General features: G+C 43.4%; 1 protein-coding gene across 3 annotated transcripts in view; it reads left to right on the forward strand.

Annotated features, from left to right (window-relative positions):
• XRRA1 (X-ray radiation resistance associated 1) overlaps positions 1-27,268 on the forward strand; it is a 99,456-nt gene that overhangs the window by 61,490 nt on the left and 10,698 nt on the right. For all 3 annotated transcript variants that reach the window (XM_030917413.1, XM_030917414.1, XM_030917415.1), the window contains 3 exons: positions 16,001-16,041; positions 19,688-19,813; positions 26,854-26,947. In XM_030917413.1, the coding sequence (XP_030773273.1) occupies positions 16,001-16,041; positions 19,688-19,813; positions 26,854-26,947 (261 nt within the window). The remainder of the gene's footprint in view (positions 1-16,000; positions 16,042-19,687; positions 19,814-26,853; positions 26,948-27,268) is intronic.

The raw sequence follows: 27,268 nt of genomic DNA on the forward strand, positions 1-27,268 counted from the left end.
TGGTTTCCTCTTGTCTCTTTAGTTTCTCTAGTTGTGATATTAGGTTGTTAATTTGAGATCTCTCTAACTTTTTGATGTGGGTATTTAATGCTATAAAATTCCCTCTTAACACTACCTTAGCTGTGTCCCAGAGATTCTGGTATTGAAGCAGCCTTGTTGTCTAGGGTGATACGTGAGGTTCATTGTCTCATGGCCAAGGAAATAAAGGATATGGACACACAAAGAGTGAGTTTAAGAGTGAAAGTTTAATAGGTGAAAGAAAGAGAATATCTCTGCTAGAGAGAGGGGTCCTGGAGAAATAAGTTGCTGGATCTGCAGTGAAATGCAGGGGTTTTTATAGGTGCCTGGTGAGAAGGCAGTTTCTGATTTACATAGGGTGCAAAAGATTGATTAGAGCAGATGTGCCATTTGCATAGGACACTAAAAACTGGTTAGGAATAGCTGTGCCATTTGCATAGGGTATGAAAAGCTGGTCACCCCTACCCAAATCTTTTATTGTGCAGATGGGTCCTCTGCCTGGCCTGTGATACATTGCCCATTCCTTTACTGTACATGTTGTAACAACAAAAAAAGGGAAGATGGAGCCTCTATGTTGGACATGCCTGGCCCACAGGTAGCCCTTTTCTATTGGCATAGCTGCTGACATTCCCCTGTCCAAGATTCCAGCTCTCTTATCTATGTTTGCAGCTTGATTTTTCAGGCTTCTCTTTGTTGGAGAAAAAAATCTTTTTTTTTTTTTTTTTTTTTTTTAGACAGAGTCATGCTTTGTCACCCAGGATGGAATACAGTGGCACAATCTTGGCTTACTGCAACCTCCACCTCCTGGGTTCAAGTGATTCTCCTGCCTCAGCCCCCTGAGTAGCTGGAATTACAGGTGTGCCCCAACACACCTAGCTAATTTTTGTATTTTTAGTAAAGATAGGGTTTCACCATGTTGGCCCAGGCTGGTCTCAAACTCCTGACCTCAAGTGATCTGCCTGCCTCAGCCTCCCAAAGTGCTGGGATTACAGGCATAAACCACCGTGCCTGGCTGGAAAAAAATAATTTCTTGTACTGCCTTTTGTTAAAAGGGAAGCTCTACTGAGGACTCTTTTACCCTCATGATCTGCCTAAATAATTTCTTTCTACCTCCTGTATCATATTTACCCCCTGAGGAGTGGAAATGCTAACAGCTGTTAAGGGTATTGGAGGACAACTCTTTCTGGCTACTTCCTGTGAAAGATGGGCATCGTGTGGGTAACAGCAGCAAAGGCTCCTTCTGGAGTTGATCTAAGGGTTCTTGGAAGAAAGGCATGTCCATGTGTGGTTCCATCTGCAGCACCATTTGGAGTTTAATAGCTTTTAGGCAAGAAGAGATACATTTTACAAGAAGGTTTAGAATATAGGGTTTGAATATGAATATTAAGAATCCCATTATTAGTGAGGGTACTGTAGGCTACAACCATGACAGTAGGGTTTAATACCTGATAGCCATTTTGATGGGTTGTAATACTAGTTGCCTCCATCAGATGTCGCTGTACTTTACCTGAAGCGTAATACAAAAGCAACATTTTTCTTTGAAAAAAAATATATTCCCCCTTGATTTGTCATTAGAAGATAATTTTAGGCCTGGGCTATCTTTTATGACTTGTGATGTGATTGGGAGGAACACATTATTGGGTGGCTAGAATAACTTTAGTGTTAACCTTGGCTAAATCTTTCCTGTAATTATTAATCCTGTTATAAAGATTATAATTAGGCAAAATATTACAGAAATTAGAATTTTCCATACAGAATTCTACATTGCAGGTGCCACAGTATATAGTCCTACTGCAAATAGCAGAGAAAGTGTAACAGTTTCCACAAGGGTGGTGTAGTAGATAATTTCCATCTAAAATTTTACTTACCAAGATATAGAATTTCCCTTTGGGAGTCTATGAAGTTACAAGTGTAATCTCATGGATAATCAAAATCTTCCCACAAGTATGCGTCAAAAAGTTCTAGTATCTGACAGTGAATCTCGAGAGGTAAAGTAGTAGAAATAACTGAAAGTATCTGATAAGGTAGGACTGAGTAGGATGAATAGCCCTTACTCATTTACTTATCTTTTATGATTTTCAGCTTAAGATCTCCTATTTCTTCACATTGATATCCAGCACATTCCTCTGGGCTCTCTGGGGTTGCTCTCTCAGGTTCCAGGCTTTGACTTGAGTGATGCATCCAGGAGTTGATTCCTGTAACATTTTTCGCTGAGGGGTTGGAAGAACAGTGTAGGGCCCCTCCTAACTTGGGCTTAGGTAGGGAGACAGAGGGCAGAGTCATTAATACCACATCTCCTGGGTTAGATAATGATGGTCCTATTTTGGGGGGTTGGGCTTCTGCTAGTTGTGTTAATTCCTATTGGAAGTAAGCTAGGGAGGTTACATGCTTAACCAATTTAGAGGTCTCTTGGTCTAATAGAAAATCATTTGTAAGGAAAGGTTGTTAATACAGCATTTCAAACAGGGTCAGACTTAACTTTGAAGGGGTGTTTCTTACCCACAGTAAAGCCATGGGAAGAAGAGTGACCCAAGGAAGGTGAGTTTCTTGGGACAGTTTTCTGAGATGTCTTTTGATAATATTGTTTGTCTTCTCTACCTTTCCTGAGGACTGGGGTCTCCAAGCACAGTGGAGATGATACTGTATGCCTAGTGCCTTTGAGACCCCTTGTGTGACAGCTGTCTTAAGCAAGGGGCCATTGTCACCTTGAAGGTACTTAGGTACACTAAAATGGGGAGTTATTTCATTAACTAACACTTTTGTTACCTCGGAAGCCTTTTCTGTACAGAATGGAAATGCTTCTATCCAGTTAGTGAAAGTATCTACCCATACCAGGAGGTATTGGATGTCCTTCTTCTTTGGCATGTGGGTGAAGTCTGTCAATCCTTCCCTGGATGGCTTCCCATTCTTTGGGTTTGAGGAGGAAGGAGATGCCTGTTAAGGGGATTATTATAATTTTGAAACACAGTTTCACTTTGTCGCTCTGGCTGGAGTGCAGTGGTGCGATCTCAGCTTACTGCAACCTCCACCTCCTGAGTTCAAGCAATTCTCATGCCTCAGCCTCCCAAGTAACTGGGATTACAGGCGTGCACCACTACACCCGGTTAACTTTTTTGTATTTTTACTAGAGTTGGGGTTTTGCAGTGTTGGCCAGGCTGGTCTTGAACTCCTGACGTCAAGTGATCCACCCACCAAAGTGCTGGGATTACAGGTGTGAGCCACCGTGCCCGACCAAGGGGATTATTTTTAAGACAGACTTCACAAGCACTAACAAGCTGCTTGACCGTTTTTAATAAGTTATCTCCTGAAAAATCTCTGGGCACACGATAAGTTTTATCCTTTCCCAAGTGAAAAGCCTGGTGAAGGATCTTAAGGACTTTACACTGGCAGGAGGCTGGCAAGTGGAGTTTGCCATCCTCTGACTGTAGCCATACTGAGAGCTGAAAAGTATACCCTTGAGAAGTGGCCCATTCTGCTTCTGCAGGGGAATACTGAGGCTTAATTTCTCTTATGGAGCCTTCCCAGATTAGAGGGGCTTCAAGTGCATTGAGGCCCTGAGGCTGACTTGCTGCTGACTTGGCTGCCTGATCAGCTAACTTGTTTCCTTAGGCTACTTCATCTGCTCCCTTCTGATGTCCCTTACAATGCATCACTGCTACCTCTCATGGAAGGAAAACCGAGGATAATAACTTGTTAATTTCCTGATGCTATTTTATAGCTATTTTATTTCTTACTTTAGTAGTAAGAAAGTGTCTTTCCTCCCAAATGGCAGCATGAGCGTAAAGAACTAAGAGAGCATACTTGGAGTCTGTGTAAATGTTAGCTACCTTTCCCTTGCTTCATTCAAGTGTTCTTGTAAGAGCTGTCAGTTCAGCTAGTTGAATGCTTGTGCCTGGGGAGAGGGGTGCACTTTCAATGTCATTCATAGTGTACATTGCATATACCACCTTATAGACTCCTTGCTTCACAAAGGAACTTCCATTTGTGAAGAGGGTCCAGTCTGGATTTTCTAGGGGAGTTTCCCTGAGAGCTTCCCTGGCTGCATAGGTCTGTACCACAACTTGTTCACAGTCATGTTCAGGTTCCCCAGTTTCCTTGGGGAGGAAAGTGTCTGAGTTTAGGCAAGAGCAAGTTTTTAATTGGATTGTAGACCCTTCTAATATCAGAACCTGATATTTAAGGAGTCAGCTTTCTGTTAGCCAAGGGCATCCTGTAGAGGACAGCAGTCCTGCTACATTATGTGGGTTATAAACAGTTAAGCCATTTCCCAGGGTTAATTTAGTGGCCTCTGGTACCAGTAGGGCCACTGTGGCAATGGCTCAGAGGCATGATGGCCATTCTTTAGCCACCAAATCAAGTTCCTTACTTAGGGAGCCCACTGGCTGTTGAGCTGGTCCTTGGGCTTGAGTTAAAACTCCCAGGGCCATTGTCTTCCTTTCTGATACATAAAGATTGAAGACCTTCCCTATGCGAAGTACCCTAAGTAAGGCTTGTTTCAACTGATTAAAGGCCTTTTGAGCTTCAGGTTCCCAGGTTAGGAAATGAGTTTTAGCCACTTGAGTTTCTTTTTTTTGAGACGGAGTCTTGCTCTGTCACCCAGGCTGGAGCGCAGTGGTGTGATCTCGGCTCACTGCAACCTCTACCTCCTAGGTTCATGTGATTCTCCTGTCTCAGCCTCCCGGGTAGCTGGGAATACCGGCATGCACCACCATGCCCAGCTAATTTTTGTGTTTTTAGTAGAGACAGGGTTTCACCATGTTGGCCAGAATGGTCTTGATCTCTTGACTTCATGATCCGCCCACCTCGGCCTCCCAAAGTGTTGGGATTACAGGCGTGAGCCACCGTGCCTAGCCTTGAGTTTCTTTTATGAGGTGATATAAGGGGTAAACTACCTCACCATACCAAGATGAGTTTGCAGAATCCTGTAATGTCCCCAAATCCTCTTAGTTGCTTCAAGGTTTTAGGGAGGGGGAAGGAGGATATTGGCTTAATCCTTTCTTCCCCTAATGCTCTGGTCCCTTCAGACAACACTACACCCAGTACTTCACTGAGGTTTGGCAAAGGTTGACCTTAGATTTTGAAACCTTATATCCTCTGTTGGCTAAGAAATTAAGAAGAGCTTCACTGCCTTCCTGAGATGCTTCCTCAGTTGGGGCACAAAGCATTATGTCATCTACATATTGCAAGACCCTGACCTGAGGATGGGAAAATTCAAAGAGGTCCTTTGACAGTGCCTGTCCAAACAAGTGGGGACTGTCTCAAAATCCCTGAGGCAGCACTGTCCATGTTAACTGGACATCTGGCCAGAGGGATCTTCGAAGGCAAACAGGTATTGAGAATCAGGATGTAACGCTATATAGAAAAAGGCATCCTTTAGATCTAGGACTGTGAACCATTTAGTTCCCTCAGATACTTGGGTTAGCAAAGTATAGGGATTAGGGACCACTGAGTTGGTGATGAGTTGGAACTATGGCCTTATTAATGATGTGGAGGATCTGATCTAGTCTCCATTCTCCACTGGATTTTTGCACTCCTAATATTGGGGTGTTGCAGGGGCTGCTACAGGGTTTGAGGAGGCCCTGCATTTTCAGGTTATTAATAATGGCTTCTAGCCCCTTCCTAGCTTTGGCTTTAGGGGATATTGTCTCTGGTTAGGAAAAGAAGTGGGATCCTTAAGGTGGATCTGGACTGGTCTATTCTTCCTTGAGTTGCTCACACTTCTGGATTAATAATAGCTTCCACCTGGGGGAGACAACGAGTTTTTCTTGGGGCTACAAGGATGCTGGCCCCCACGCAAGCAAAAATGTCTCTGCCTAATAAAGGAGTGGGACTTTCAGGCATGAGTAAGAAGGCATATGTAAATAATAAGTCCTCCCAACTACAACCAAGGGGTTGAGAAAAATATCAGGTTAGAACTTTTCCTGAGATGCCCATCATGGTCATGCTATGGGAAAAGGGGAGGCCTGGATTAGGGAGAAGAGAGATACTGGTTCCAATGTCTAGAATAAGGTCCACCTTCCTTCCTTCCTTCAATTTTCAGAATCACCTGGGGCTCCTATGCAATAATGACAATTTGAGCTGCTAGAGCCAGGGGTCTGAACCCCAGGACCCATCAGTCCTGTTGGACCATCTGTGAGACTGGTTCTGAACCCGGTAACCTCTGTCTCCAGGGGCAGTCTGATCTCCAGTGGTCCCAACCACTGGCTGGACATGCTTGAGGTGGCTTCTGCTTGCTGCCTGGGCACTCCTTCTTAAAGTACCCTGACTTGCCACACTGGTAGCAACTAATGGATGCACCTTGGGGATCCTGGACTTTGCAAGTTTGCAAAGCAGCTACTATAGGCTCTGCCCTTCTCTTGTGTTTCCTCTCTCCAGGGCCTCCTTCCAGTCCCTATTATGAAAGACCAAGGTAACCACCCTCAAGAGGTTTTTCAAGGTGCTATCTGGTCCTATAGCTTGCTTCTACAGTTTCCTTCTAATATTGGGAGCTGCCTGTGTAATAAACTTGTCCTTTAGGGTGAGCTGTCCCTTGACTGAATAGGGGATAAGGAGGTGTGGTTTATTAGTGCTTCTCTCAGCCTTTCCATAAAGGCTGCAGGGTTCTTATCTGGCTTTTGGTTTATCTTGGCCAGTTTAGAGTAATTAAGAGGTTTGGCTCTCCTAGTTCTTTGTAGGCCCTCCAATATGCACATTAATAAGTGTTTCCTTTTCCATTCATCTGTGAAGTCATCGGGGTTCCAAATCAGGGTTGTCAAGAGGGTACTGCCTCTCTTCCCTACTGGGAATGATAGTTCCCCACTGGGAATGATGGTTCCCCTATCTCTTCACCTTCCCTATTTTCTCTTTTCCTTTTTGGCCTACTATAAGAGACATATTGCTTGTCTCCAAATTTCTCTGATGCATGCAGAGCTGCCTGTTTTTCAGCTGCAGTTAGGGTTTGGCTTAGAAGCAGCATAACATCCCTCCATGAGAGGTCAAACACCTGAGTTAAATTTTGGAAAGCTATATACCTATTGGAGTCATCAGAAAATCAGCCTAAGTATCCCTTTATTTGCCTAAGGTCATGCAATGAGACGGGAACTTGAACCCTAATGGAATCACCTCCATTGGTCATTTCCTGTAGGAGTAAGAGTGAAGCTGGGGGAGTGGGGAATTTTGGAGATGGTGGAACTAGAGGAACTGATGGCACAGTTGGAGGGGGCCCCAAATAAGGGTGACAGGAAGAGCCGGGACACTCAATAGCTGCCTGAAGTTGCTTTTTTAGTTTTGGGGAATCATTACCTTTTGGATTGCCTGATATGACTGCTAAAAGAGCTTGGTTGATTGTCCAGTGCTTGCAAAGGTCTAGTAAGAAGGCCATGCCCTTGTGCAAAAGCAAAGTTTCAGGATTAAAGGAGTCTCAGTGCTTCAGAATGCACTTGAGAGGGGTGCAGGCTAAAGATGGCTGGAAAGATAGGGGAGACAAGGAGTCCCTTATTCCCCTCCTTCCTTTGGAATGGCCCAAGGTAGAGAGGAAGACAATGGGAGCATCCCCCAACTGTTTTCCCTTCTTGGTTCCCTGAGCCCCAGCATCTGTTAAAGGTGCTACTCTTGGATGCAGGCATGTCCCTCAGCCATGGATCTAAAGGAGCTAAGTGATGGATTTAGTCACATTCACCCTTGCAACTCTAATCCTCCACTGGTGATTTCCCTTTGACTTCCCAGACTTGTATGATGGATGGCTCTTGGGAAAGACTATGTAACAGCTGTATTTGCAAGTCCCCTTATGGAGAGAGTGTACTGGGTTGAGCTCTATACTGCTATTATGGCCTGGACTAAAATATTTATTGTTAGGCAGTGGTTCTGGTTAACTTTAAGACATAACAAACCCTTACTATTTAAGTACCATTTTAATGGGAGGCAGAATAGATGCCTTAAAAGAATGTAGGAACTGAATGGTGGTTTTCCTGCTGATGGGACAGTATCAAAACTAAAATTTGGTTTTGGAGGACATTTTCCTCCTCATTGTTGAGTTTTCCCATTCACAAAAGAGGCATAAAGCCTGACCTCTAATAGAGGAGTACAAAAAGGGAGGAGAATTGGGAAACTAGAGTGTTTAGGCAAAGGGCTGAGAAGATACTTCATGGAGAGGATTTCTATTCCACTAGGTGGTGCTGTAGACCTTGAAATACCGTGTGATCTCCAGACCAAGGGTAGAGAGATTGATGCTCACAGTGGGGGAAAGGGAGATCCTCTATTCCTAGAAAATCACAAAAATGGCAATCCTTTGTATTATATTCCTGGTTACTATGGCATTTGCTGATACTATCTAACAGGATTATTTCCCTGAAGTATAAAAATTCCCACAGCATTTCATACAGAGAGGAGATAGGAGACATAGCAGTCGACAGGAAAGAAGGAAAAATGCAATAGGAAAAGCTTGGAGATCCTGTTACTGATGCTCATTAGGCAGTCAGAGTCTGAGGTTAATCCAGAAGCCTATAGGTAACACCTGAGTATATCCCTGGCCAGGAACTATCAGTTGCCTCTGGACCTCTTCCAGCCCCATGCAATGGCTAGGCTCTCCGTGAAAGGAAACTGGTTTGAAACAGAGTCAACATTCCCAGCACCCTGAGGGTACTGAGGGATTCATTAAGTTTTCCCCAGCAAGCCTGTCATCTGAGTCTTGAGATGGGTGGCATGCTCTAAGGGCATCTAGGTGGCCATCAGACATCAAGTGTTTTTGGTTTTATTTTAAAATGGAGGGCAGAAGGCCCCGAAATGAAAGTAAAGATTTGGGGTCTGCTTCTATACTCACCCTTCCAATGAGTCTACCTTGGATCCCAGATGGGCCCCACAATGAAGTGGCCTCATTGGTGGGGGTGATACCCAAGGTTTGTTGTCTCACAGCTGAGGAAATCAAGGACCTGGACACACAAAGAGTGAGCTTAAGAGTGGAAGTTTAGGCTGGGCACGGTGGCTCAAGCCTGTAATCCCAGCGCTTTGGGAGGCCGAGATGGGCGGATCATGAGGTCAGGAGATTGAGACCATCCTGGCTAATCCGGTGAAACCCCGTCTCTACTAAAAAATACAAAAAACTAGCCAGGCGAGGTGGTGGGCGCCTGTAGTCCCAGCTACTCGGGAGGCTGAGGCAGGAGAATGGTGTAAACCTGGGAGGCGGAGCTTACAGTGAGCTGAGATCCGGCCACCGCACTCCAGCCTGGGTGACAGAGCGAGACTCCGTCTCAAAAAAAAAAAAAAAAAAGAGTGGAAGTTTAATAGGTAGAAAGATAATAACTTTCTGCTGGAGAGGGGGATCCCACAGAAATGGCTTGTCAGATATGTGGTTAAATGCAGGGGCTTTTATAGGTGCCTGATGAGGAGGCAGTATCTGATTTACATAGGGTGTGAAAGATTGGTTGGACCAGGTGTGCCATCTGCATAGGGTATGAAAAACTCATTACACTAGGTGTGTCATTTACATAGGGCACAAAAACCTGGTCGTCCCCATACTGATCTTTTATTATGTAGGCAAGTCCTCTGCCTAGCCTGCACCATGTTGCCCATTCCTTTACTGTACACATAGTAACAAAAAAGGGAAGATGGAGCCTCCATGTTGGACATGCCTGGCTCCCAGGTAGCCCTTTTCTATTGGCACAACTGCTGGCATTCCCCCGTTCAAACTTCCAGCTTGCTTATCTATGTTTTCAGCTCAATTTTTCAGGCTGCTCTTTGTTAGAAAAAAATAATTTCTTGGGCTCCTTCTTGCTAAAAGGGAAGCTTTGCTGAGGACCCTATCTGCCTAAATAATTTCTTTCTACCTCCTGTATCAGTATGTTGCCTCTTTGTTCTCATTAGTTTCAAAGGATGTCTTGATTTCTCCCTTAATTTCATTATTTCAAAAGTCATTTAGGAGCAGGTTTATTTCAATGTAATTATATGGTTTTGAGCAATTTTCTTAGTGTTTCTATTTTATTGTGCTGTACTCCAAGAGTGTGGTTAGTATGATTAAAAAAAAAAAAATTCTACTGAGAATTGTTCTATTCTGATTGTGTGGTTGACTTTAGAATATATGCCACGTGCATCTAAGAAGAATGTATATTCTGTTGTTTGGGGGTGGAGTGTTCTGTAGATGTCGATTGGGTCCATTTGGTCAAGTGTTGAGTTCAGGTCATGAACATCTTTGTTAGTTTTCTGTCTCAATGATCTAATATTATTATTGGGGTATTGATGTCCTGCACAATTATTGTGTGTTTATCCAAGTCTCTTTGTATGTCTCTAAAAGCAGCTTGCTTTTTGAATCTGGGTGCTCCTCTGTCAGATGCATACATATTTAGGATAGTTATGTCTTCTTGTTGAATTGAGCCCTTTACCATTATGTAATGTCCTTGTCTTTTTTATCTTTGTTGGTTTAATGTCTGTTTTGTCTGAGTTTAGAATAAATTCAACAACCCCTGCTTTTTTTCTGTTTTCCATTTGCTTGGTAGATTTTTCTCCATCCCTTTACTTTGAGCCTGTGGGTGTTATCACATGTGAGATGGGTCTCTTGAAGACAGCATACCATCAGGTCTTGCTTATTTATTCAACTGATCACTCTGTGCCATTTAACTCATTTACATTCAAAGTGAATATTGATGTTAGGATTTGTTCATTATTATGCAGACTTGTTCTTGTGGTTGCTTTATAGTGTTACTGGTCTATTTACTTAAGTGTGTTTTTGTAGTGGCTGGTAACAGTCTTTTCTTTCCAAGGTTAGCAGTCCCTTCAAGAACTCTTGTAAGGCATATCTGATAGTAAGGAAATCCCTTAGCATTTGCATGTCTGAAAAGGATCTTACTTCTCCTTCACTTACAAAGCTTAGCTTGGCTGGATATGAAATTCTTGGTTGGAAATTCTTTTTTCTTTAAGAATGCTGAGCCCTGCACAGTGGCTTACACCTGTAATCCCAGCACTTTGGGAAGCTGAGGCAGGTGGATCATTTGAGGCCAGAAATTCAAGAGCAGCCTGGCCAATATGGTGAAACCCTGTCTCTACTAAAAATACAAAAAATTAGACAGGTGTGGTGGCACATGCTTGTAATCCCAGCTACTTGGGAGACTGAGGCATGAGAATCACTTGAACCTAGGAGGCAGAGGTTGCAATGAGCCAAGATTGCACCACTGCACTCCAGCCTGGATGATGGGAGCGAGACTGTCTCAAAAAAAAAAAAAAAAAAAAAAAAACCAGAAAAAAAAAAGAATGACTGTAGGCCCCCATTCTTTTCTGGTTTGTGCTGAAAGGTCTGCTGTTAGTTGATGGGGTTTTTTGTAGGTGACCTGCCCTTTCTCTCTAGCTTCCTTTAACATTTCTTCTATCATTTTGACCTTGAAGAATCCAATTACTATGTTTCTTGGGGATGGTCTTCTTGTGTAGTATTTCACAGGGGTTCTCTGCATTTCCTGAATTTGAATGTTGGCCTCTCTAGCAAGATTGGGGAAATTTCCATGGATGATAACCAGAATGTGTTTTCCAAGTTGCTTGCTTTCTCTTCCTGCCTTTCGGGGATACCAGTGAGTCATATTTTTGGTCTCTTTACATAATCCCATATTTCTCAGAGGTTTTGTTCATTCTTCCTTACTATTTTTTTATTTTGGTCTGACTGAGTTATTTTGAAGAGCCAGTCTTTGAGCTCTGAGAGTCTTTCCTCAGCTTGGTTGATTCTGCTGTTAACACTTGCAATTGTATTCTGAAATTCTTGAAGTGAATTCTTTAGCTGTATCAGCTCACTTTGCTTCTTTCTTAACATGGCCATTTCATCTTTCATCTCCTGTATTATTTTACTTATTCCTTAGATTCCTTGTATTGGGTTTCAATTTTCTCCTGAATGTCAGTGATCTCCATTCCCATCCATATTCTGAATTCCATTTCTGTCATTTCAACCTGTTTAAGCACCATTGCTGGAGAACTAGTGTGGTAATTTGGAGGTTAAAAAGACACTCTGGCTTTTTGATATGCCAGAGTTCTTGGCTGGTTCTTTCTCATCTGTGTGGGCTGGTAATCCTTCAGTCTTTGAAGGTGCCATCCTTTGGATGGCCCAGTGGTAGCATGGGCCAGGGTGCAGGGCCACGGGTGTCCATGCTTAATGTTCATGCTGGCAGTGGCAGTGTGGTGGCAGTGGAAGTGGGTGTGCTTATGCTGGCAGTAATGGCATGGTGGGGTATGTGTACACACACCCATTCTCCAGATTTGGAAAGTTTTCTGTTATTCTTTGAATAAGCTTTGTACCCCCTTTGTCTTTCTCATATCCCTGTTTAACTTCAGCAACCCTAATATTTTCTTTTTTGATGTTGTCCCATAAATCCTGCAAGCTTTCTTTATTTTTCATTCTTCTTCATTTTTTCTACTCTGTGTATTTTCATATAGTCTTTGAGCTCACTGATTCTTTCTTCTGTTTAATTCTGCTGTTGATACTCTCTATTGCCTTTTTCATTTCATTCATTATATTTTTCAATTCCAGGATTTCTTTGATTTTTTTTTTTTTTTTTTTTTTTTTAATTATTTCAATCTCTTTGTTAAATTTTTCTGGTAAATTTCTGAATTGATTCTCTGTGTTTTCTTGAAGTTTACTGTGCTTTCTTAAAACATCTGTTATCATGCTGGGCATGGTAACTCATGCCTATAATCTCAGCATTTTGGGAGGCTGAGGTAGGAAGATTTCTTGAGCCCAGGAGTTCAAGACCAGCCTGGACAACAAAGTGAGACTCCCATGTCTACAAAAAAATTAACAAATTAGCCAGGCATGGTGGTGCATGCCTGTGGTCCAGCTATATGGGAGGCACATGAGGTGGGAGGATTGCTTGAGCCCAGGAGGTTGAGGCTGCAGTAAGCCATGTTTGTGCCACTGTACTCCAACCTGGGTGACAGAATGAGAGCCTGTCTCCAACAAAACAAAAAACAAAGAAGAAACCCCAAAAAATGTTCTTTTGAATTCTTTGTCTGAGAGATCACACATCTCTATTACTTTATGGTTGATCTTTGGCATCTTATTTTGTCTGTTTGGTAACGTCATATTTCCCTGAATGTTCTTGATTTTTGTAGAAGTGTGATGTCCTTGCCTTGAAATATTAGATATTTATTTTTGCCTTAATAGTCTGGCTTTGTTTGTGCCTGTCCTTCTTCAGAGGGACTTCCAGCGATTCTAAGCAGACTGACTTATGTTTCCTGAGCCTGGGACCACTACTGGCATCTCAGCACTGAGGGATGGTCTAAACCCAGGCTTGCTGCAAGTCTTGCAAAGACTGAGAGGGTTGCGAAAGCTGTAGCCAGAGGGACTGGATTTAAGACTGGGGCATGTTGGGATCTGCTGTAGGAATGAAGCTGGTGGTCCATCTCATTGGCTTAGACAGGTGTATGCCACCTAGCAGGTCCCTGCACAAGTAGTTCCTTGACTGCAACAAGAGGGGCCAGAGCTGAGACTGAGCCCCCTTGGGATCTGCTGTGGGATGGAGGCTGGTGTGCTTGTCATGGTGGTTCAGACAGGCATACAGCTGCCCGCATGGCTCTGCACAGATGGAATAATTCCCTGATTGTAGTGGGTAGGGCTGGAAGTGACCACAGGCCTCCTTGTGATCTGCTGTGGAACAGAGGCTAGAGAGCCCTGTCTTGGTTTAGGGAGGTGCACATTGCCCAGCAAGTTCCTGCACAGATAGGATAGTTCCCTGACTGCAGCAAGAGGGGCCAAATCGCAGACTGGGCCTCCTCAGGATCTGCTGTGAGGTAGAGCCTGGAGAGCCCAGTCTCATTGGCTCAGAGGGGCATGTGTCTCCTAGCAAATCCCTATGCAGATGAGATAGTTACCTGATTGCAGCAGGAGGGGCCAGGGCTGACACTGGGCCCCCGTGGGATTTGCTATGGGAAGGAGCCCATCTTGTTGGCCCAGACAGGCATGTGTCTCCCAGCAGGTCTCAGCACAGACAGGATAATTCTCCACTGTAGTGACAGGGGTCAGAACTGAGACTGGGCTCTCTCAGGATTTGCTGCAGGGTGAAAGCTAGAAAGCCCAGTCTCATTGGCTCAGAGGGGCATGTGTCTTACAGCAAGTCCCTGCACAGTCTGGTTAGTTCTCTGATTGCAGCTGGAGGGACCAAGTCTGAGACTTGGGTCCCCTTGGAATTTGCTGTGGGACAGAAGTTGGTAAACTCATCTGGGAGCCTCAGGCTGCGAGATATGGGTGAGTCTCCCTCTGGGTCCTTGTGCAAGAGATGGTGAGCAGGGACCTCAGCTGAGAGGGGCTGGATCAGAAAAACAGGGCAACTTTCAGGCTTACTGCCAAGACCAATGTCAGCAGGCAGACAAGCCTTTCCACCAAGGCACTAGTGTGCACTACTCCTTCTGGACCTCTCTGCAGATGGTTTTGGTTGCAGGCTCAAGGCCAAATATGGCTGTAGCCCAGGACCTTGGAAGCCTGGGCTGTTTCTAGGCTTGAACTGGGGAGCAAGCTTGGTGGATCAGCCACTGGTGTTGGTCTGTATTCTCAAAACAGTCCTTCAAGGTCTTGGGATCCACCAGTGTTTCACAAACTCCTACCTGAATCTTGATGCTCCTGCAGAGAGACTTTTGACTGTGGGTGGGTGTAGAATTTTTGTGGTTGTGAGGGGACATGAGTGGGTTATCTTCTATTCCACCATCTTCTCTCTGCCTTTTTGCATTCTGAGAGTCTCTCCACTCAGTCTTCTATTTTATGAATTAGTTCTTCAACTGGGTCCATTCTTCTATCCAGCACATGTATGAGTTATTTTCATTATAAATTTACAGCTTTGTTAGTAGCTTTGCTTCCACAGCAATCTGCTTTTGTTTCAGGAGTGAAACTTTGGCATTTCTCAGAGGATACTGATTATTCTATTTTGAAGTTTTTATAACTTTTGTTAAATAAACTTTATTCAGGTGATAATTCTTCTCTTTTTTATATTGCTAATTTTCCTCAAATAGTAAGAGATTCTTGATTGTTTAGTCTGTTCGTATAACAATGCTCAATCAGAAGCTTAAAATGCAGTAATTTCTGTGATTGTGGGGAGAGCAGGATGCGGGATCAGACAGTGTGCCCATCTTTCTAGAGGTGCTGTCGTTTTCTAGGGTTCACAGATTAGCACTCACACTTGCAGCCATGGCCCATCCTGCAGGGAATTCCTACTTTGTTCATTGCACAAGGCTTTCCCAAACTCCCTTGCAGACCCTCATCACAGGAGAAGTTATTTATGCCATGTTGTTCCATCCCCTATTACTGTTTTCTTCATTTTCATGTGACTTTTCTCGTTATAATATCATTAACATTTAGAAGGTATTGGTTAACTAGGGTAAAGGTGAGCAATGTCTGCACAGGATCTAGTCCCATCAGATGCTATGCTGTGTTAGGTTGAACTCAGCTGTTCATTGACTCATCTCATTCTGACGGTCCCAAGAATGAAATCACTCTGTACCCTCCTCCTTATGACTTTGTGCTGGTTGTTCTTGGTATCTCTTCTGAATACACTGACTCAACCCATTCTGTTTCTACTAATATAACAAATATTTCCAAATCTTCTGACAGAATGTATTCTATATATATTTTTCTCTTCTAAGACAGTTGGTTAGCTTTCTGCTCAGTATGGACTCCCCAGTAATTCTGAGGCTCAAAAGTGCTTAGGTGTTTTAAAGTCAGATAAAAGGTCAGTGTGGCTGAAATACAGTGAATGAAGGAGAGAGTATCATGAAATGGGATTGAAGAAGTAGGCAGGGGCCCAGTCATGCAGGACTTCAGAGGACTGGATAAGCAGTTTGTATTTTATCCTTAGTGCAAAGGGACTTATTACCTGATGCATGTCACAGCCAGCTCCTCTTCCTAGTTAGCATTGGGGCCGAGGACCAATGAGGACTCCCTCTAGGAGGTGCCCTGCTGCACACAGTGGATGGCAGATCTATATCCAGGGTGCTCTAGGCATCAGTCAATGCTGTCACCAACCTTCATTCTGTTTCTCTTCTGTTTCAGAGGTTGTGTTTTCATCTTACCCTGGATTTTCAACCTCAGAGGTAGGAACTGACTACTTTATATTTGTGTTCCTGAGTTAGAATATTAATTTTAATAGACAAAATGAAATAAATTAATGGAGCCATGAGACTCATTTCTATAGATCACACTGAGGGAGCCCATTCATTGTATAGGTAGTTGCCAAGTACCTACCATGTACCAGGTCCTGTGCTGGCCACAGACAGACATGTCTTGACCTTACCTGTCTACTCTTAACTTTCATTGTTCTCACATGCTGTTTAGCATAATGTAATAATGGCAGCTGCCTCAAGTGATAAAATTGGCATTGAAGTGGAGCTGCTACCAGCAGCTCCCTAACTAGAGTCCCCCAAAGCTGGAAAAGTCCTTGCCAGATACACCACTATTCAGGACCTAATCCTTGATGTCATAGGTTTAGACCCTTGATTTTTGTTAGCACAGAAAATTGTTTTTTCTCTCTCGGCAGATGCTCATGGAGACTGGTGCATGTAAACTAAATATTGATTTATTCACTTACAATAAATAGTATATCTCTTCATTTAGCCAACCTGCATCCTAGAGAGGCAGCTCAGTACACAACCTCCCCACAGATACAACTGTGTGAGAAATTCTATTAGTTAACTATAGCTGCTTGCTCAGACCAACCCAGAAACAATTCATTATTTTTCACCACTCACAATTGAGTTGATGAAGTGATTCCACTGGCTTCGCCAAGGCTCACTCATGCAACTGCATTTAGCCGGCAGGGTCGCTGTGGTCTGGGCTCAAGGAGACAGCTGGCATGGCTTGGCATCTTCTCTGTGGTCTTTTCCTCCTGGGCTACATTGCAGTATGGTTTCATTACAGCATCAGGGTTTCAGGAGAGCAAGGATGAATTGAAAGGTTCTGAAATTGAAATAGTGTCACTTCTCCACATTCTGTTGGTCAAAGCAAATCAAAAGCCCAGTATTATATTGCTGTACAATTCTGACGCTGACCCCTGAGTTTGTGCAGACCCCACAAGTTAAGCACAGAGCCCGCAAGTGAGGGTAGTTCCCAAAAAGATTTCCCTCGCTTCAGAAGCCAGACACAAGTTTAGGAGTCCCCAGGCTATCCACACTTTGACCAACTGGTGATAAATTCAAGAGTTTCCACAACCCACTCAGGTTCAGTAATTTTCTAGAACAACTCATAAAACTCAGCAAAGGGTTATACTTATAATCACAGTTTTACTATAATGCAGCAGTCCCCAACCTTTTTGGCTCCAGGGACCAGTTTTGTGGAAGACAATTTTTCCATGGACTGGGGTGGGGTGGGTGGTTTCAGATGATTAAAGTGCATTACTTTTATTATGTACTTTATTTCTGTTATTATTACATTGTAATACATAATGAAATAATTACATGACTCACCACAATGTGGAATCAGTGGGAGCCTTGAGCTTGCTTTTGTGCAACCAGACGGTCCCATCTTGGGGTGATGGGAGACAGTGACAGATCATCAGGCATTAGATTCTCATAACAAGCGCACAACCTAGATCCCTCGCATGCCCAGTTCACAATAGGGTTTGTGCTCCTATGAGAATCTAATGCCACTGCTGATCCGACAGGAGGTGCAGCTCAGGCAGTAATGCAAGCAATGGGGAGTGGCTGTAAATACAGATGATGTTTCGCTCACTCACCCGCTGCTTACTTCCTGCTGTGCAGCCCAGTTCCCAATAAGCCAAGGACTGGCACCAGTTTGTGGCCCAAGGGTTGGGGACCCCAGCTATAAATGATATGAGTCAGGACCAGCCAAATGGAAAAGCATATAAGGTGAGGTTTGAGAGTTTTCTTGCCTCTCCCTGTGGAATCAGGGCATGTCTCCCTCCCAGCACACTGAATGTGCTCACCAACCAGGAAGCTCACCCACACCTCAGAGTCCAGAGCTTTTATTGGAGGCTCATTGGCCACCTGATTGAACTCAATTTCTAGTTCCTTATCCTCCCCAGGGGTCAGGCTGGTGCAAAGCCCCAACTCTCTAGCCACATGGTTAGTCTTTCTGGCATGGCCAGCCTCCATCCTGAGTCATGTCACTACCCTAAACTCAGGTGTGACTCAAGGAGTCCTGCATAACAAAGATATTCCTATCACTCAGAAAACTCCAAGGGTTTTAGAAGCTCAGTGCCAGGAACCTGGGACAAAGACCAGACAAATTGTTTCTTATGTAACAGCCAGTCTAATTTCAGGAGGGTAAACACATGGTCTCCACCTCTGAATGGGAGGAGCAGCAAGGTCACACTGCAAAAGGGCATGTATGTGGGATGGAGGGGCTTGTGGCCATTATACAGTCTACCTCACAAGTCAAAGATAATTTGTAGGATTGCTCAGTGCTCAGATCAGCTCTCTGACATCTAAAAATCTAGAAAGTGAGTTGGATAGTTGAGACTTTTAGTGGCCTTTCTCTTATTAAAATCAGATGCATCTCCCTCTAAGACAGGGCCCTCTCTGCCCCCATCAGGGCCAGTTATGCCCTTGGGTCAGGATACTCCTCATCTTGACTCTCTGGCTTTTCCTTGTCTGTACTGCAGTCTGACTTACCCCCTTCAGTTCACACACCCTTGCTCTAAGTAGGGAATTACATAGTGGAGGAGACTGCCTTATCAGACTGCCACTGCATTCCACTCTTGCGTCTCAGAGATTGCCTTGGGATCACTGGGAGAGGCAAGTCATCTGAGTTCCCAGACACCATCACCGGTTTTTGTTTTATTTTCACCCATGACTGACCTGTCCACCCATGTGGTTTTACAAGTTGACCCAGAAGGGTACAAAATACTTGGCTCAAAGTAAGTGCCCCATAAATGTTCATTGAATGAACAAGCAAAATTTAAGTGACTTGCTTAAGATTCCATAGTGATTAATTAATTCAGCTTAAGACAGAATCTAGTTCATCTGAACCTAACCCTTAGCCCAACATCTACCCTTATAATATCCTGTGGTTCCATCGAACTCAGGAATTAGTGAGTGTAGTGAGTTATGTATGGTTAAACCAACAATGACCTTTTTCTGCTTGATCAAATATGTTGAACCTGTGGCAGTCTGGATTGTATGAAAAGAACATGACCCTGCAAGAAGGGATCCAGATGCAGCATGCCACATTCAGCCCCCACGGGCTGGCTGAAGTCATTCAGGACTGTTGTTTCATCCCCAAATGAAGACCCTCCAACTCGAGGATGTGGGCTAGCCCATCAGAGCAGGTGTTCAAGGCTCAAGACACCTCCCTCTCCCTCTCCCCACTAGAAAAATTCCCCTTAAGGACACAAGCACCTTCCCCTTTGCCTTCTGGAGAAATTTTAACCCAACTGTATAGAAGGGCCAATTCAGGGTAAGCTGCTGTAGGGCAGAGAGAGAGGGTGGGGACCAAGTACCTCTGATGTCTGCACCAGTGCTGTATTATTCTGTGGCCTCAGAAAACTTGAAAATGGAACTTTGGGTACTTGAGAATTAGCTCATCATATGACCTAAGAGAACTTGGAGCCAGAATTCTGGGCTGATGGTGACATCTACCCTTATGACCCTACATGTCTCTTTTTGGCTAAGTCTCTCTAGGAAGGTCATTCATTCCACCCTGTTCCATTGAAAGGGTCTGTTGGCCCTTAGTGACCTTATTTATTATCGGGCACTTTGATTTTGACTTTTCCTTCTTTCTAAGACAACCAAGATATGTTCACTTCCTCCCATATTCGAGATCCTTCCTGTGAAGTCACTGAAGGCCAGGAACCAGACGCTGGCCCCACCCTTCCCAGAGCTGAGATACCTTAGCCTGGCCTACAACAAGGTGACTTTCTGCTCCTCTACTGTTTCCTCAGGGGCACAGATGGGAGGGTGGGATGCAAGTTGCTCTGGCCTAAAAACCAACCTTCCATTCAATTCCCTGCATTACAGGTACATGGGCTCAGGAATTCTCAGGGTGGGGAAAGTGGAGGGAGTTCAGGCCAAGGCTGGAGTCCATCTCTTCAGTCACAGATATTTATTTAGCACTTACCACGTGTCAGGCTCTGTGGTAGGCACTAGGTATACAGCTGTGGAAAGAGACTTGGCCTCTGCCCTTTTGCAACTTATCACCTATAAGGAAGACAGGAAGACTGATAGGGACAAATCATCACAATACGAGCATGCTTAGTGTTATGAAGAAATTCACCATGTTATGAAGTAAATGATGGAGGGGAGGTGTCTAACCTAATACTTAGGATCAAGGAAGGTTCTCAAGAAAGTGGTGTTTAAGCTGAGATCTGAATCTGTGAGTTTAATCAGGTGAAGAGGGGTGAGTCAAGTAAGGGTAGAAATGTAGCTTAAGGGGAACAGCAGATACAAAGTCTAAGGGACAGATTTAACATATTTTTCCAATATTCATGTCCTGTTTGGTTTTCTGTAAAATCCCACTAATTGAGCCCTACTCAAGTCTGAAATGCAGGAAACTTGTAAGATACTCTGCTTACATTCCTCTACAGCAAGCAGCTGGTACAGCTGAACTCCCCAAGTGTTTTCTTCTAAGAGTTTTATTGTTTTAGCTCTTACATTTAGGTCTTTATTTCAACTTAGTCTTTATATATAGTGTGAAACAGGTATCAGCTTCATTCTTTTGCATGTGGATATCCAGCTTTCTCAACACCACTTACTGGAAAGACTATTCTTTCCCTCATTGTTACACCCTTGCCAAAAATCAGTGGACCATAGATGTATCACAGGCCCCTTTTCTTGAAATTGGTAATTTATGTCTTTTATTGATCCAAAATAGTTAGACATTACCTCTTTTATTGACTTTTTCTTATTAAACTAGCTGCTGGTTTCACTGGATTTCTCTGTTTTCCACTTCATTGATTTCTGCTCGTAACTTTATTTCTGTTCTTCTACTTAAAATGATTTTAATTTGCTCCTCTTTTTCTTGCATCTTAGGCAGTATAATTTTAGTTAATTGATTTAGACCTTTCTAATATAAGCAAGTAAAGCTGTACATTTCTTCTCCAAGCACTGCTTTAGCTGAGTCCTACAAATTGTAATATCTTTTCTTTTTATTTTCATTAAATTAAAATATTTTCACTTTTTCCTATGATTTCTTCTTTGATCCACAGGTTTTTAAGAACTTAGTTAATTTCCAAATATATGGGGCTCTTCTAGGTGTCTTGTATTTATTTCTAATTTATTTTGTGTGCAGATAACATAATCTGTAAGATGTCATTCTTCTGAAATCTATTTAAACTTGTTTTATGATTCACGCTATGGTCGGTCTGTCTTGGTGAACATTCCATGTGCATTTCAAAAACTATGTATATTCTGCAGTTTTGTGGGAAAGTGTTCTGTAAATGTTAAGGTAAGGTGGTTGGTTGTGTCACTCAGATCTTCTCTGTACTCTTGTCTAGTTGTTCTATCAATCACTGAGAGCAGTGTGTTAAAATCTCCAGACGTGGTTGTGAATTTGCTTATTTCTCCTTTTAGTTCTGTCAGTTTTTACTCCATGTATTTTGAAGTCTGCTCTTGATGCAGATACATTTAGAATTGTTGTATTTACTTAACGTATGGATACTTTTATAAATTATGAGTTGCCTTTTTTTGCCTCTAATAATATTCCTTGTCTTGATGTCTATTTTGTTTGATTTGCATATAGCTACGTAGCTTCCTTATACTTACTGTTTGCATAGTATATCTCTTTCTATCCATTTACTTGCAACCTATTTATATCTTTGTAGTTAAGGTGTGTCTCTTTTAGACAGCATATAATTGGTTTTTCCTAGGGTGCCAGAGTGTTTTTCTCAGTTTTTGTGCTTTGTCCTCAGTTTTCATTCTTCCCTGAGTGCCTGCACCTCAGAGGAGTTTATCTCCACATGCTCATTCCTCCCCCTAGCAAGAGACTGCTTTTGCTTGCTACTTAGTGCTTGCTAAGTAACAAGTGGTGGTAGGGGCCAAAGGGAGGCTCTAGCCCCAGTCTTAGGCAGCCCTGGGACCAACCCTGTGTCTCAAGGATGGGCTTTTTTCTTGGTCCTACCCCTCTCCTAGCAGTAGGAGACCTCTAATGTGCTAGGCCCAGGTTGGTTTCCTGCTCCACCCACAGGAGTAGTGGGTTTTAATTTTTTCCCTACCCAAGATGCAGTGCCCCAGGCTGCAGGGTTTGCTGATCTTCCTCAGCAGCTGAAGGCTTTTGTTAACTATGGAGAAGGGTTCGTAAAGCCCCCTGCCTTTTTGTGGTGGGAGCTATCTCCTCTTCCAGGCTCACACCACCGAGGAAAGCTGTCATCAGTCTTTCTCCTGCCTCCAATCTTTCTCACACTAGTGAGCGTGAACTCCCTGGATGTCTGCAGCTTAAAGGGGTTTGCTCTAGGCCATGCTTGGTCTTTATAAATTCACTAAAATTTTTACCTGATTTCTTCTTAAGTGCTTATGTGGCACTCGCATCTGCCACATTCTGCCACAGGCAGGCCAGTGTCTGTGTCCCACCTCTCCTTGGAGCTATCAGTATTTCCTTAGATTTCAGGCCACAATTGTCCTGGGATGTTAGCTCTCTATTGGACTCAAGAAAAGTTATGATTTTATAGATTATTCAGTTTTTTTCTTAAGGTTGGAGCAGCCCTCCTTCCATTTTTCTATGTTTGCACCTGAGTTTTTAAATGGTATTTTACTTTATGATAGTTACCACCTAATGTATTGTATCTTTTTGTCTATTGTCACGTATCTACTACCAGAATGTGCTTTTGCTTTTAGCAGTAGGACTTTGTTTTGCTTACATCTATATGCTCATTATCTAGAATATTACCTGATACATGATAGGTGCTCAACAAGTTTGTTAGATGAATGAATGATTTTTGTTGTTGTTGAGATGGAGTCTCACTCTGTCGCCTAGGCTGGAGTGCAGTGGTGTGATCTTGGCTCACTGCAGCCTCCTCCTCCCGGGTTCAAGCAATTCTCCTGCCTCAGCCTCCCAAGTAGCTGGAATTATAGGCACCTGCTTACCATGCCTGGCTAATTTTTGTTTTTTATTAGAGATGGGGTTTCACCATATTGGCCAGGTTGGTCTTGAACTTCTGACCTGGTGATCCACCCACCTCGGCCTCCCAAAGTGCTAGGATTACACCATGCCCGGCCCCATGAATGATGTTTTAGTCATGTCAAATAATACAGCTGTGTTGAAATACTCAATTTATTAAAGTTACAAACTTCAAAATAAATTCTGCCTTTAAACAGAAGTTATACATCTAGAATATTCATCAGAAAATCACTCAGAATATTCACTAGAAATTTTTGTGTCAAACGTAAAATAATCACTTTCACTTGGTCTTTAATACTTAGTTCCTAAATGTGACGGATTGTTACACTCTCCTTAACCCAATGAGATTGAGAAGAAATTTAAAGTTATCATTGGAACCTGAATGCATCTCCAGAAGCATTCAGCTCACCCTAGAGGGAACAGGCTAGCACCATGGCCAGATTTCGGCTTGCTGTGTCAGCCAGAATCCTAAGCCCATACCTTTCAGCTGGGCTTAATTTCACAGAAAATGTGATACACATGACCTGAATATCATTCAATTTTTTATCAATTTTTAATTGTAATTTTCTTCAACTTTTTAATCACCTGGTTTGGGTGAATGTAATTTTGCATCCTGACAAGATTAAATTCTGCATCTCCCATTCTTTAGTGATTGTCTCTTGACCCCCTGATTTGCACACAAGAGACTCTACACCCACTTTGACCACCATTATAGTCATTTATCAAAACATATTGGGCACCTTTTTAGGTTCGTCCTCTATCTCTGAAGTCTAGATAATGGCAGCAGAATTTTATATTTTACTCTGTTGCAACTACTTAACTCTGCTCTTGTAGGACAAAAGGCAATATGGCAACAAATGAGACAGGTAGTATTTTTTCTTTTTCTTTTTCTTTTTTTTGAGACAGAGTCTCACTCTGTTGCCCAGGCTGGAGTGCAGTGGTGTGATCTCGGCTCACTGCACCCTCCATCTCCTGGGTTCAAGTGATTCTTCTGCCCCAGCCTCCCAAGGAGCTGAGATTACAGTCACCCGCCAGCACACCCGGCTAATTTTTGTGGGGTTTTTTTTTTTTTTTTTTTGTATTTTTTTAAAGTAGAGACAGGGTTTCACCATATTGGCCAGGCTGATCTCAAACTCCTGACCTTGTGATCCACTTGCCTCAGCCTCCCAAAGTGTTGGGATTACAGGTGTGAGCCACCGCACCCAGCCAGAGAAAGGTAGTATTCTAATGAAACTTCAGTAAATGGATCATGGGCCAGATTTGGGCCATGTACTATATTTGCCAGTCCTGGTTTTGGTACAGCCTGTGTGCTAAGAGTGGTGTTTACATTTTTTAATGATTGAAAACAGTCAAAACAAGGATAAAATTTCATGACATGTTAAAATTAGATGAAATTCAGATTTCGGGGTCCATAAATAAAATTTTATTGGAAAAAAGCCACCACACCTATTTGTTTATGAATTGTCTATAGCTGATTTTGTATAACAATAGTAAAATTGAATAGCTGCAACAGAAACCATATGGTCTGCAAAGCCTAAAACACTTTGACAGAAAAGGTTTGCTGATCCCTGGTCTAGAAGATCAAATGTTAAAGTCTCTCAAAGCCTACTCCTAGTTTCTTTTCTCTCACTCCCTACTGTTTCCCTAGGGATGACTTCAGATACCCATTGGCTCATGAACAGTGACTCACAAATTTCTAACTCTAACGCAGACCTCTCCACTGTATTCCAGGAGGCCTCAAAGGTACCGCCAACATGCACATACCCAAAGCAAGCTAATGAATTTTTTCTTCAAATTTTATGTTCTTTCATTGTTCCCTATCTTAGTGAATAGGTTGATCTTCCATCCAGTTACTCAAGGCACAAACCAGTTGTCACCTTTGATACTTCTCTCTCTTTTGCACCTCCCCATCCTCCACCCACCCCCCAAATATCTACATCATCACCAAGTCTTGTCAAATTTAGGTCCTCATATTTCTAAAATCCATCTAATGAGTTCCCCAAGGACCCAAATCTTAAACTACCTTTTGTTTGGCCCCTACTTGCATTTCTAGCCCCATTTTGCACCAGGTGCCCTCTTTCTCTCTGCTTTTAATTACACTAGCCTTCTTTAAACTCCTCCAGCAGGCTATGAGGCCTTTCACACATTTTTCTCTTTGTATATAGAACACTTCCTCTCTGCATTAAAGTAAGACTAGCTACTGCAACAAACTTAAACATCTTAATCACTTAACACAATAAAAGCGTATTCCTTGCTTTCACAAAGTCCATTTTGGATATTCCTGATTGGCAGGTAGCCTTCCACATGATCATTCGGAGACCCAGGTCCCCTCTGGCTATGTTCTGTCATCTCATAGGGTCTTAACACTACTCAACTGGATCCTATGTATCCCATTAGATGGTTGAGCAGGGGGACTGTGGTAAAAGGAGGGAAGTAGAGGAGGTACAGGAGGGTACAGACTGTACACAGAAGTAACATTTACTACTTCTGCCCAAGTTGCATTGGCTAGAACTGGGTCACGTGACCACATGTACTTGCCTGGGAGGCTAGGAGATAAAATCCATGTGCTAGAGGTAGAGAAATGGTTTTGGTTAATACAGAGGTTTCTCTGCCACACACTCCATGCCCCACTGCGTTCACTAATTACCTCCTTCAGACCTCAGAGACACCTCTTACCTCTCTGACTGGGTCCGATGACCCTGTTACTTCATGCACCTATCTTGTGACATTTACCACATTGTAAGTCTATTCTCCTGTGTTACTGTCTCCCCAGTGCTTGTTTCCCACTAGACAGTGCTCTCTGATGGCAGAAATTGTGTCTGTTTTGCTCATTCCCAACAAAGTGCTTGGCACATGGTAGGTATTCAGTAAATATTTGTTGGTTGAATGAATAAAAATGAAAGAGAAGTTAGTTGCTCAGTAGAAATCTAGTGCTATCCAGTAAGGCTGCGGAGGAAGCTAAACTGAAGTGCCCTCCCTCTTCCAGCCCTTGGACTTTACTACCTTCATTGGGTCCTACATCTGACCCAATACCTTTCAGTGTGTCCAGGGGTCTGATAGGCCACTGCCCGACTCCTGGTCCCTTTGATCCTGATGTCACTGATACATTTCCATTGCTAATAGATACTCTCGCCAAGATGGTCCCCAGCTTTTCCAGACAGTCTGCTCAACAAAGCTTGTATATTTTTTGCCCTTCAGAGGCTGGCTTGGCCAATAAGCCACCACTTGCAGGCTGGCCTCACAGGGCATTCTCTGTATCCCAGATAGCCATGAGGTCTCTCTTAACACTGGCTCTACTTATCCCTTAGATGTGTGGGTCCTCCTTTCCCCCTATCCATCCCCAGAGAAGTGCCCAGAACTGGCTTCAGTGAAAGAGCCATCAGGAGTGTGTAGAGGTTTGTGTTGAGGAAGATGAAGTGTCAAATTGTATCCTGAAGTTAAAGTCAATGCCCTGTCAACCTTCCAGAATCTTCATGAGATAAAGAGTTTGTTTGTTCTTACCACAAATGTTTGTTCTTATTATTTTGCCACCAGCTTCCCTAATACTTGATACAGGCTACATATCCAGCATGGAGAAGAGAGGAAAAACTCTTAGCTCTTAAACACGCAACAGTGATGGTGGAATTTCAGACAGGAGGGGCAAGTCACTCTCTGCACGAGTAGGTGATATTGTAGGGACAAGGCAGCACCCAGCAGCGAGTCCCATCCACAGCAGCATGTCTTACCCAATACTACCCCCAATCCTAGCAAGCGTGTAGCCCTGCAGTGAGGGGCCTAGACATACCTAGGTAGAGGTGGGGATGGTGTCAACCTGAGAGTCTCTCTTGCATTCATTACAGATCGCAAAAGAGGATGCTGTCCTACCAGTAGCTCTCTTCCCATCTCTCTGCGAATTCGTCTTTCATAACAACCCTCTGGTGGCCCATACACGAGGTATGGTGCCCGCAAACCTGCCCCCTCTCAACCCAGTGCCCAAGGAGCAGTGTGGCACCCTCATCCCCACCTTATCAATGGCAAGCCCTGGGATCTACTCTGTGTCAGAGAGGACAAGGTTCATGGTACATTGAGGAGTAGAGGAAATAGCTCTGTACCAGCTCATCCTGACAGTAACCCTGTGAGGCAGGCATTATTGTCCCCACGGACAGTGGTAGAAACTGAGGCTCAGGGAGGTTCATGATCTGCCTAAGGTCACACAGCAAGAAAGAGTCTGAGATGGGAATGGAATATGGAATTCTCTAAATCCTGTATGAGCTC

The sequence above is a fragment of the Rhinopithecus roxellana genome, chromosome 15 (assembly GCF_007565055.1).
Source record: "Rhinopithecus roxellana isolate Shanxi Qingling chromosome 15, ASM756505v1, whole genome shotgun sequence".
Lineage (NCBI taxonomy): Eukaryota > Metazoa > Chordata > Mammalia > Primates > Cercopithecidae > Rhinopithecus > Rhinopithecus roxellana.